At 44.3% G+C, this 12,418-nt stretch overlaps 1 protein-coding gene across 2 annotated transcripts in view; it reads right to left on the bottom strand.

Annotated features, from left to right (window-relative positions):
* The window catches only part of RAMP3 (receptor activity modifying protein 3), a 43,165-nt gene extending 31,534 nt beyond the window's left edge, over nt 1–11,631 (bottom strand). The window contains exon 1 of one of the 2 annotated variants that reach the window (XM_005487017.4): nt 11,295–11,631. Coding sequence is in view for 1 of the 2 variants with exons in the window: in XM_005487016.4 (XP_005487073.1) it covers nt 10,860–10,911 (52 nt within the window). In the remaining variant the exon portion in view is untranslated. Of the gene's footprint in view, nt 1–10,859; nt 11,256–11,294 lie in introns of those variants that run through there. The other variant, XM_005487016.4, reaches the window with a different exon arrangement.
* Between the last annotated feature and the right edge of the window lie 787 nt (nt 11,632–12,418).

The following is a 12,418-nucleotide window of genomic DNA, read 5'->3' as shown; positions in this document are numbered from 1 at the left end:
TGAGATTGTTGTGGCCAAAGTGTAGGACCTGGCACTTGGCCTTGTTGAACTTCAGACCCATTGATCCAGCCTGTACAGATCCCTCTGCAGAGCCTTTCTATCCTCCAGCAGATTGACATTTGCATCCAACTCGGTGTCACCCATAAATTCACTAAGTGTAGAGTTAATCCCCTCACCAGATCATCAGTAAAAATACTAAACTGGGTGCAACACTGATCCCTGGGGAGTCCCACTGGAGCCAGACACCAACTGGCTGCAACACCATTCACCACACCTCTCATGGCCCAGCCATCCAGCCAGTTCTTAACCCAGCAAAGACTGCACCTGTCCAAGCTGTGGGCTGCCAGCTTCTCCAGGAGCATGCTATAGGAGTCAGTGTCAAAGGCTTCGCTGAAGTCCAGATGGTGAAAGGGGGAAGCCATACAAGGAGCTGCTTAGGTCACTTGGCTTGTTGAGCATGGAGGAGACTGAGGAGAGACCTCATGGTGGTCTACAACTTCCTCATGAGGGGAAGCGGAAGGCCTGGCACTGATCTCTTTTCTGAGGTGCCAAGTGACAGGACCTGAGGGAATGGCCTGAAGCTGTCTTAGGGCAGGTTTAGGTCGATTATTAGGAAAAGGTTCGTTACCTAGAGGATGCGCACTGAAACAGGCTCCTCCAGGAAGTGGTCACAGCACCAAGCCTAAAGGAGTTCAAAAAGCATTTGGACAATACCTTCAGGTACATGGTGTGATTCTTGGGGCTGTCTTGTGCAAGGCCAGGAGTTGGGCTTCAATGATTCTTGTGAGTCCCTTCCAACTCAGGTTATTCTATGATATAGGGTGGAAGGAAGAGAGCTCCACATGATTACACACATCAGGAGGTGCCTACAGCCAGCAGAAGCAAGCACAACATTCCTAACAAACCCAAATCCACTGAATTAACTTCTGTGTGCATCAACTAGGACATAAGGCAAAGACTGTTATTCACCATGTATCTATAGGCGTGCCAAAGGCTTTGTGCTCCTGGTTTTATCTAACCTCTGCTGGCAAGACCTGGTCTTCTAAGTCTCAGCATACAGTAGTTGCCATATAAGTGTGTAACATCTAGACAAATGAGACTGCATCTCTTCACGATTTATGACTACAGGTAAATACACTTCTCACAAATGGAAGTGGAAAATCTTTTTTTCACCCCCTAAACATCTCTACTTCTTCAGGTTGACTACAGCCTTGTGAGGTACTGAGGTCTCCATTTTACATGAACTGTGGAAATAATGACAGAACTAGTAAGAAGTCTGTCTAAGGTCACAAGCAGAAACCAGTATCAGTCATAACTACAGTGTGAGCCAGCAGCAGTCTGGTGCCAGTACCCATTTCACCATTATCTCCTCTCAGAAAATGTGACCAAAGCAACTGAAGAACATCATCTCTCTGTGACAGCCCCTGAAGCTGGCCATCTGCATCTAGGAACACAGCTTGACACTGTATCACATGATCACCTGGATGCACATATTTGATATATGTAATGGCTGCTCGTTATTGCAATCCAGATGCCTATCATTAGTCAAAAAGGCAGGAAAACAGAGAAGAAAATGTGATGTGATGTAAGGTTTCCCTATAATAAGGAAAAAAAGTCAGGACAATATAGACTTTATTCCATACCTAACCACCTGTGAAAGAGTGTGAAACACCAGTCCCTCAAGGCCAATAGAGACTTCAGTTTGCTCCAGTGAGGTAGCCTGAAAGAGATGTCCACTTTTTTTTTTTTATAACTTTGGGAAGAAAGTTATTTAAAGAAAGAAGCAACCCTTTTTTTTTTTTTAATAACTTTGGGAAGGGGAAATGACCCATGAAGATTTCACAGACAAGGGTCACTGCACACTCCCTCCTGAGGAAGTGTTTAAAACCATGGGATACTTGAAGACACTTAAAGTCCCTTCTTCCCTTGACAGGCAGAATATTTAAATCAAGATACTACAATCATAGAAGGCCTGGGAATTTTTTTTTTCTTTTCTGACCAGATGACAAAAATTCCCACCCTGCACATCCCCCTTCTCTTGATGCTGCATGTACTCATCTCACAGATTCCTAATGCTGTTACATGTTACCATGTTGAGGCATTACATCCAACATCATTCCAGTGAAGTCATGTTTTCTTTCAATTCTATGCCAACTATGAAAAATTAAGTTGGCCTAACCATCCAAATGTGGGATATTTCTCTTCAGCAGTCTAGTTTGACTACCAGGGTTCCAGAGCCCTGGATACTCACCTACATGATCACAGAACCTTTTAAATTACATGCTGCCATAAAGAACTCATAAGAACAATGAAACACTAACAAAACTTCTGAGCTTCACATGTCTACTTATACTGCTGTACATGCACCTGCTCATAGTAGGTGTGAGTGGCTTTTCACAACAAAACCCTCGCTCCAAGGAATAAACACTGAAAACAGATCCTTGCATGGCAGCATGATCCCTCTACATCGTAATTTTTCATAGGTGTATACAGGTATAGAGGAAACTGCAAAGCAGCAGATTCTGGCATAGGAGATTACTTAGTCCAATCTACTGGAGTAAATCATTCCACTGGGTGCCTATCAAGCCACTCTATCACAGCCCTCCTCAGCTGGACAGGAGGAGACAAAATATAATTAAACGCTCATGGGTCAAGGACAGGAAAAAATCATTTAACAGCTACCATCATGGGCAAAAGACCCAACAGGGTAAAATAAATTTAATTTATTGCCAATTAAAATCAGAGTATGTTAATGAGAAATAAAAATCAATTCTTGAAATACCTTCCCCCCACCTCTCTCTTTTTCCCAAACTTAATTTCACTTCTAATTTCTCTACCTCCTCCTCCTCCTGGAGCAGTGCAGAGGATGGGGAATGGGGGCAGCAGACAGTTCATCATGCATTGTCTCTGTCACTCCTCCCTCCTCAGGACGACTCCTCATACTCTTTCCCTTCTCCAGTGCTGTATCCCTTCCACAGGAGATGATCCTCCACAAACTTCTCCAACATGAGTCACACCAACAGGCTGCAGTTCTTCATGAACTGCTCCAGAGTGGGTCCTTCTTCTGGGTCTCAGGTCCTGCCAGGAGCCTGCAAACTTCCCACAAGGCCACAGCCTCCTTTGGGAATGGGGCCCTCCAGGGGTTGTAGGTGGATCTCTGCTACCGTGTGATTCTCCAAGGGCTGCAGGGGCACAGCTGCCTGACCCTGGTATTCAGCACAGGCTGCAGGGGAACTTCAGCCCTGGTTCCTGCAATATCTCCTCCCCCTCCTTTTGCACTCTCCAGGGTTGCTTCTCTCACATGTTCTCACTCCACGCTTCTATCTGCTGTTCTGCAGCAGTTTTTTTCCCCATCATAACTATGTAATGTCAGAAGTGTTCCCACTGCCACTGATGGGCTCGGCCTTGGCCAACAGCAGATTCAACTAAACAATATTGGTTATTCTCTATATTCACCTTTAGATCAGGGCTTGCTTAGCTCCAACATTATCAGCCCATGAAACAGTTTACCTAAATCTGCCTAGCTTCACAGCCTTAGAGATGATCTAAGGTTGAGATTTTCTGTGGCTTTGCTCCCATATGACAGACAAACTTTCACCTAAAGCCTGAGGGAAATCCTAAGGATTTTGAAATCATGCAAGAAATAACTAAAAAGGAGAATACTCCCTTCCCTCTAGTTTTGCAAATGTGTCAACAATACTTTCACTCATGAAGTTACAAAGAGCTTAATTTATTTATACAGCTGTGGAGTGGTACACTCTGACACCAGAAGGAATTCCTCACATCTTCCAGATCTTCTGTAGAAGAAGGTGGAGAAGGTCTTACAATAATTTATAGACTAAGCCTAGAACATCTACTTCAAGGCAGATACTCTTCATAAAGATTTCCAGTGTACATTTCATGACTGCAAGAATCCCCCATTCCCTGCAAGAGGTGCTTATTTTACATTGTTCCTATCCACACTTTTTAGAGCTTTGATAAGTTTTTGTTTTCTGAATCACTGCATGATAAAGTATGAAGTAGCTGGGAGGAAAATAAAATGTAAATATTGCACAGGCATATTTGCCATGGAACAGCATGAGACATATAGCAACAAGCATCCTTTTGGTCTTGCATTTACACATTCCACCTGTTTTGTACTGCTCCATCAGGAAGGTAAGACAAAGAGGAGTTAGAACCCACCTTAACTAAAACTCACTGAAAATAAGAAGTCCAAAATGTCACATTACTTCACAGAGAGAGATTCCTCTCCCAATTTTTAAAAATATTTAAATCCAAGAAAAAAAGCACTAACATTTCTTTCCAAAAAATATTGAAGTACAGAAAGAAAACAAGTATTTTGAGAAGCTTAATTTTCATTTTTCCACTTTCCAATGCTTAGACTTTTTTGCTGTTTCTGGTTTACACTGGAGCCACTTAAATAAAAACTGTACCAATGGTTATTCCAGCAATATTTTCTCTACTTCATTGTGCATCACTAAGTGTTTCATGGTAAAAAATTCCCACCCCAAAACATAGCCCTGCAATTATGTTCAGCAGCCACATTTACTAATGGCAAAGGTTACCATTCCTGAATGCAAATTTACCTAGGTCCACTGTCAAAAGTAAGAGATTTACATTATTTTTTAACACAATACAGTAAGTTCTGACTTTGCGTGAAATACAGACATAGCTTATAATAAAACTAAATATTGATGTGCTAGCTAAAAATAAAAGAGGAATAGAGGCAATTTCACACATACTGAATGACAATTGACAACCCCATGGAAATAAAATCTTTGAGCATCTCTTCACTGAAAAAGAAAAATTCATTTTTCCTGTTTCTCTTGAAAACATAAGCGTAATGCTTTATCAGTGTTAGTTTACAATACGCATGGCTAAACACATTTAAAGAAACCTCTTCTAATATTAAATTGGACTAGTTATGTTCTTGGTACATGGAGATCGTTGAGGAGTAAAGCTGGAACAGCTCATGAACTCAAGAGATGTGGAGAGACAGCATTACACTTGCAGTCGCTTGCCAAAAACAAGCATAAAGAGAAAATCTGTTCCAAGCCCCCTGTGGCTACCAGACAGCAAAGCCCTGACGTGAAGGCTGAGATCCCCTTCGAGCAAAGGCCACCTCCACCCCACAGCTGCAGAATGTGTGTCTGGGCAGCCCAGAGACAGCCACAGCTCCTCAGACAACACCGACTACAAGGGGCCGCATCAGGTGAACAGCCAGTCACAGGGCGTGAACAAGAGGGAAGATGACAGATCAAAGCTTAAGTCCAAGTGCTGAAGTCGCAGAAGAAACCTGAAATTTGTGTCCTATTGATGACCACTTGAATGAGTTCTATAAGGCTCCATTTCCTGTTCCAGTATCACCCCATCTCTTCACAACATTTTACAGCTGTGAAATTGGCCCCCTTTCTGCTGAAGGCAGGAGGGCCACCCAAAAAAAGGCTGCACACCCTGTCAAACCTCAAACTATGTCTTTTGACACAATAACAACAATGAAATAATATTTTATAACTATTAGAGTCTCTAGGATGAATCTCTCTGGACACAAAAGGATGCAAAAGGGATCTGTCACTTCTGACATTTGGAAACAAAATTATTTCACACAGTAAGTGACAGTCATTACAGGGCAATGTTAATTGCACTACTTATTCTGACACTGACCACAGATAACGCTCTGCAAAATAAAGGCAAATTAGTCACATTTATTAGAGTGTGAAAATCTTAAGACAGATGCTTTAATGTAGGGCCCAGTGCTTCAGCACAGTCCTTTGCTCACCCAGCTTAACCTGGTTAGATGCAAACAAGATGTGCTTTCATCAGCCTGGTGCTCTGCTATGGTCTCAGCAGCACCTACCACATCTTCCTCTTCAGGTGAGAGTCCCTCTGGCTCAGATCATAGGGGAGCAAGTGACACCCCATCTGCAGAAGGCCATCAATCTGTCTCCACACAGGCAAAATTCTGTTTTCCTGGAGACAAACTGATGCCAAGGGCTGTTATGCAGGCATGCCACTCATCCAAGACAAGATGGTAGATCATGTTAAGCTGCTTTGAAGAGAACAAGGAATCCTCTCCACCCTTTGAACCATTTCTAACAGTGCCACTGCATTTTCTTTTGAGGTTTTTAGCAAGGAAAAAAGCTGTCTCCTCTTTTAAGACTGGTTTCGAGGAAGCCAACATATGAAGGGAGATTAAGACTATAAACTTCTGAAAGGGCACCTTTCTCCTATTCCACTTTGCTACTCCTTTCTTTCCTACTACTTGCACATTTTCCCAAAAGAGTCCTTCAAGCAGCTTTCAGGTTGCTCTACATATATATTCACATTAAAATAATATGATTTTTTTTCCATTTATATTTTCCAGTTTATTTCAATGAAAGCCTAGCTGCGAAGAGATTCTTATTTTAGAAAAAATACAGGCTGTTTCCATAAAACACAAAATACTAAATTTCTGTTCCGAAATAAAATGGTTCATGTAACAGCTTTCACTAAACTAAAAGGGTGTGAATTAAAACAAGCTTCATTATACTTGTGAAAATTAATCTCTCAGAGCCCCAAATGAAAGCACAGTTTGCTTTCTTCAAGCGTCTCTCAAGTAGTAATTTCCGTAGCCAAGACACAGATGGTAGCAAATGGTGTTTTGTAAGAGACCACTCATTCCATTTTTTTCCTTGGTAAGGCAAACTGGAAACTGATTCATCTGCAACCCAAGCCATGCATCATCTCAGTGACCAGTAGACAGGTGGGAGAAACTGAAACACAAATGGTACAAAAAACTACTGGTGGTGCAATGTTTAAACACAACTCAACCGGCAAAACCTCCCATAGCTCCCCTTGAGCTCAGCTCGAGACCCTTTCCTTCAAATCATGCAGTTTGTGTGTATCTGCACCTAGAACAGCACCTGCCTATCTCCGTGTAGAAGTCAATCTCCACTGCTTAGTCTCTTGAGATTTGCCTCATAGGCAAAACAAACCTACAGGCAGAGTCCTGAGACGCCAAAGGTATTTAAAACCTCAATGAGGATGTAGATAGCAAGATCTTACTAATTTAGGAGCAAGAGTTTACATTAGCTAAATGGTCTCCAGGATTGGATCTCATTGCAGTAAATCAGGGTTTAAAAGCCTGGAGTTACCTTAAAAACATGGAGTGCCATTCCTCCTGAGGCCTGGGACTAAGCTGGAGCTGGAGAGATCATTCAGCGCTCTGTGCTACCACCTGCAGTCCGTTTGACATTACAGGGACAGTCCTGCCATTCACCCTCTCAAGGGAACTGGTGTGAACCTGTCCCTTGTTGCACATGTAGATCTTAGGAAAGAATCGACACCTTCCCAAATAAAAGAATTAGGAGACACAAACAGAGTGAAGGGTGGTGGGAAGAATGCCTGGATCCAACAGCAAATCGGAACACAGGCTGCATTTACACCAGACGCTTTGCTTTCAGGATGGATGTTGGTGGGGTCTGCTGCCTGTCTTCCCGCTTGCCTTGTGTGGACAATCACATCTTTAGAATATGAAGCATCATTTTGGTAGAGAAGTGTTTTGTTAGAACTCTGTAGTTGGTCTCAGAATAAGACGTTCCGTTCTGCAAAAGTTTATTTGTTTTACCCACACACACTTGCCTTGGTCTATTAAATTCAGAACTCCTACAATGGTATTCCCTTTCTTTGTTCCACCCTTTGCAGCTGCAGAACAGCATGATATTCATAAGAAAATAATGGGGAAAAAAAACCCCTTGGTTTGGTTTTCAAACTTTAACCTGCTAAAATTGTTTCCTGTTGGATATTTTTTTTCTATCATTGGAATCCAAACTCTTCAGGACTTACATATGACATGTTTCACACAAGGGGAGCTCAGGACCTTAGAGAATTTGGACTTTTATACACAGTTTTTTCATTATTGTTTGCAGATGAGGTATAGTCTTTAAAACAGAAAGTAAAAATGTAATTGGGACCAGGCTGTTTCCAACTGTTCAGCTGCTCACCTGTGACCAAAGCACTAAGCTTGGCTAACCTCTGTGCAAACAGCATTATGAAATGCAAAAACCTACTATCTTTGAAATCTGCATACAAGAACTGCTCCAGATAAGGGTCACACCATCTCTCTTGATGTAGGTTTATACAAATATATTGAGAAAGATTACTCTAGAATTTTAAAAATACCCAGCTTTACTCTCGTAGCATCTTTTAACTCAAATACTGCAACAGCAGTTCTCTGGCCTCAGAGAGCAACAGACTTCCCCAGGCATTTTCCTGGGGAAGGCTGTGAGAAGACCAGAGAAAAGAATGAGAAACAATTCATACCTCCACGTGCTGCACCTGTTGTGCACGTGTGGAATGTGTTATGGAGATTGTTTACCAAAGGGTGATTTCTTAATCGGCCACTGGTGATGGTGTTTGGATGGATAGACCAAGTAGGTCAGAGCTCTATCAGACTGTCTGCAAGGGTTACGAGTTTCTTAATAAGTACAGTATAGTATAAGATGATATAGTATGACATAGTAGAATAAAGTGATTGATCAGCCTTCTCAAATCATGGAGTCAATGCTAATTATTACCCGGCTGGAGGCCTGCAGCAACAAAATATAAATAGTAATACTGAAATGCAGGTTTTACATAAAGAATGAAGGAGAAACATTTGGGCAGGGATTCCAAAACAATGACTTGTGTAAAAAAACCACTTTGCTAAAAGTCCTGGTCAAGCCCTTATGTTTCTTCTTACCTAGTTTCCATACATAGAAGTATAGTCAGAGAATTTGGTATGATGGTAAATACAACACTATTTCTTAGATTATTTCTTAAGTCAGTAGGTGTCTTCTAAGTATCTACAGCTCTGCTGAGCAAATCAGAGATTTCACCTGACAGAAGGTGTTTCCAGCTCTGCCCCATTCTGGATGCCATTGCACTTCATAAAACTGATAGCATGCCTGGGTACCAAGTACCTCAGCTGATGCATTGCTTCTCCTCCACACTCAGCAAATCCAACTTCTCCGACAATCACTGCATTTTTGCCATCCTCACTAAGGATGGACAACACCACAAGTAGTTATGCATAGAGATAATGTGTCAAGCATCCTAGGCAGAAAGATACAGAAAGTAGTCACCTGAGGTTACAGAACACTCTCACACCCCACCCAGACAGGTTTCCCACTGCCTTCAGTGAGCTCAACACTGAGAAATGGTGGTTTCACCTAAATGGCAGAGGTCACAGCTCTCCCCTTCATTAAAAGAAGCGTGAATTATGAATGATCATACATTTAAAGTAAAAACTCTTCCAAAATAACTAGTTTTAAAACTGTATTTGTATTCCCAAGAAAGAAATTTAGTTTTCTAACACTTTAGGCTTTTCTTATTAAAAACCCTTGATTTCACATCCTAGAACTCTTAAGGTTTTTCCACTAGTAAATCAATCTCATTTCATTAGTCCTTGATTATATCTACCCTTCCAATTCCAAGCAAAAGCAATGTATTATCAGTTAACAGATATTCTTAAAATCTTTTGTGTGTGTGTTATTCTACTAGGAATGGAACTAGCACAGTTAAAAATATCTAGCACAATTGATTTATCTGTGCCTCTCTGGTGAAAAATGTCCATCTGTAGCTTCCTGAGCCACAGGGACACTGTCCTTCACTCTAGTAAATCTCTGAAAATATATCTCCAGTGGGGAATTCTTCTTTGCAAAAAACACCATAACATCAAAAAGTCTCCCCATACAAAAAGATTATTGCCTAGTTCCCTAAGTTCAAGACTGCATACATCTTTTACATATCAAGACAAGTGTTGGCCATCTCTTTATTCCTTTTCAGCTGAGGAGTAACAGAAATCTGAGCAACTAAGGTAAGATTTTATAAGTCCTCAAGCCACAGAGAATCAGAAACTTGTGCATTTGACATGTCATTCTTTCAACAGACCAGCTAAGGATGATGCTACTGAACACTGTCAATACTGTCTATTTGTTTGTGGGTTTTTTCATAGAAATACATGCAGTGTTTACCAATTTTATACTTTGAAAGGGGTCTAAAATAGCAAACAAAGACCTGAAGTCCTCAAATACATTTTCTAAAGGTACCAGGCCTGAATTTTTGTCCCTTAAGTGTGACTCACAGGGAATCAACTCTATCTCTTAGTTTAGTGTTGAGTGAAGATAATCAGAACCGAGTTCTGGCAACTTTAGATGACTACAAGACATTAAATCTGGGAGCCCCAAAACAATCTACCTGACAAGGAGCAATAAAATAGTTTTTCTAGCAGCCGAGGCACTCTAAGAGAAAGTTCTGAAGGATACCTGCACTTGATAACTACATGCTCAGAACTCAACTACTCTAACAGAACGAGTCCTTCAGTCTGCAGGAAAAAACCTTCCCCAACAGCCAAACACACCTCCCCAAAACCCGAGGGGGATCCAGGACGGAAAGCCTGACTAAGGCGAGAAGTCTGAGATCGTTTTCCCTGGGGCCTGGACGCCCTGTTCGAGGACTCCCCTCGGCGACGTCGGCGCGACGCTGAAGGGGACCGGCGGCCCCGAGGCAGCGACGGCCCCGCTGCGTGCCCGGAACGCTCCCACTGCGAAGCCGCCGCGGTGCTCGGAACGGAGAGCCCCGGAGGGAAAGCGATCCTCGCTGCGTCCCGACACGCCGGCAAGGGACGCCCGGAGACCCTCTCCCAAAGCGATGCTCAAGCCACAGCGGGGGCGCTCCTTCCCCGAACTTCAGGCCCGCGCCACGGCTTGAAGCGCTGCCCTCGGGGTCCGCGCACACGCGAGGATGCCCAGGCGGTCCCGCCGCAGCAGTCCCGGGGCGGTAGCGGCGAGCCGCACCGCACGCTGCCGGAACGCCCCCGGCCGGCCCCGCCAGCCACTTACCCCACAGCAGCAGGACGGGGAGGTGCCGCCGGCGGCTGCCCTGCGCCTCCATCCCGGCGCGGGCGGCAGTAGCGGCGAGCGACCGCGGGGGACGGAGCCCGCATGGGGCGGCCGGTGCGCAGCCACACAGGGCCCGAACCCGCCTCAGCCCGTCCGCCGGGGAGGTTCCTTCTCATGCCTCGGCGTCCAGCCTCGGGCGGCGGCGGCGGCAGCGGGGGCGGGCGCGCAGGGGAGCGGCTCCCCCGCCCCCGGGGGCTCCCAGCGGCGGCGGGGCGGGCCCGGCGGCCGGGCCGAGCGGGGCCGGGCACGGGTGAGCGTGGGCCGTGTGTGGCCGCGGGAGCGCGGCCGTGCCGCCCGCTCCCCCAACATCCGCGGCAGGAGCGGTGCCGCTGCCGACCCATCGGTCTGTGTGGCTGCCTGGGGAAAGGCACCTACCCTGCACGGGGAAGGTTCTGGTCCTAAGCGTCCGAGGGATTCAGGAACTCTTCACCTCTTGCCTGGGAGCCAGAGCAGCTTCTCTCATCACAACATCCTGGCTGTGAGGGTGAAGGCGTGAAGAGCTGGAGGGCCGCCTGTGTTAGTCCACCTGCAGCCCTTGCATGGCACCGACGTGTTGGTGTGCTCAATATTTACAGCTGAACGTGGCAGTGAGCTGGCCTGACCCCGCACAGACCCAGAGACGCCTGGAGCTCTAAGATGCTAAGTGTATTTTTATGTTGAATTTCATCTTTGCCTGTCTCTTTTCAGAGATGGTACAGCTCCTGATTTTCATCAATATTTAAAGGCTGTGTTCCTGGAGCTCTCTCTCTAGGAAATTAGCATCTCCATCAAGAAACACCAGACTCGGAAGCTGCTAAAGGCAACTTTTTCTTACCTAAAAATAGTAGTATTGCTCAGTAACAAAAACCCAGACTGTTCCTCTGGGTACATGGACACTCCACCTCAATAATGGCCTTTTAGTAGAACATTAAATCACTGCCATTATTAAAGGTCAAATGTACCATAAAATTTCAAATTTCAAAAGATAATTTCAAGCCACACACAAGAACAAAGGGTACTTTTATGTATTGGTCAGGTTGTTAACTTTGTGTGCTTGCCTAGCACAGTGCTCCAAACACTTTTGGAGACTGGGACCCCCCAACACAGGAGCAGAATTATGCAACATGTGCCTTTGTAACCTCTGTTGAAGTACACAACGTTTGTCTGATTTATGCTGAAGGAAATTGAAAATTGTGGAAACCACAGAGAAGGCTGGGAATCCAATGTTGAAACAACTCTGCAGATATTTATGTGTGTCACTTAGAATGAACCTCCTATCACTTGTGCGCCACTTCTTCCACTTGGCTGGAAGCAAATCTTGTAAAATACCATAAACCATAAATAAACCATAGCTCAGGGAGATCATCTTTCAGCAGAGGGGCTGCCATTTCTGTTTTGCAAGGAGTGTTTGCAAGCTGCCCCTGCCAGAAGGAGCTGCAGCAAAGTGACAAGCGTGAAGGCACATACACCACAGACTTGTTATACCATCTATAGCATCCTTTCTAACTGTAAGATCTTGA

The sequence above is a fragment of the Zonotrichia albicollis genome, chromosome 1 (genome assembly GCF_047830755.1).
Source record: "Zonotrichia albicollis isolate bZonAlb1 chromosome 1, bZonAlb1.hap1, whole genome shotgun sequence".
Taxonomy (NCBI): Eukaryota; Metazoa; Chordata; class Aves; order Passeriformes; family Passerellidae; genus Zonotrichia; species Zonotrichia albicollis.
This window is presented reverse-complemented; position numbering and strand designations above follow the sequence as displayed.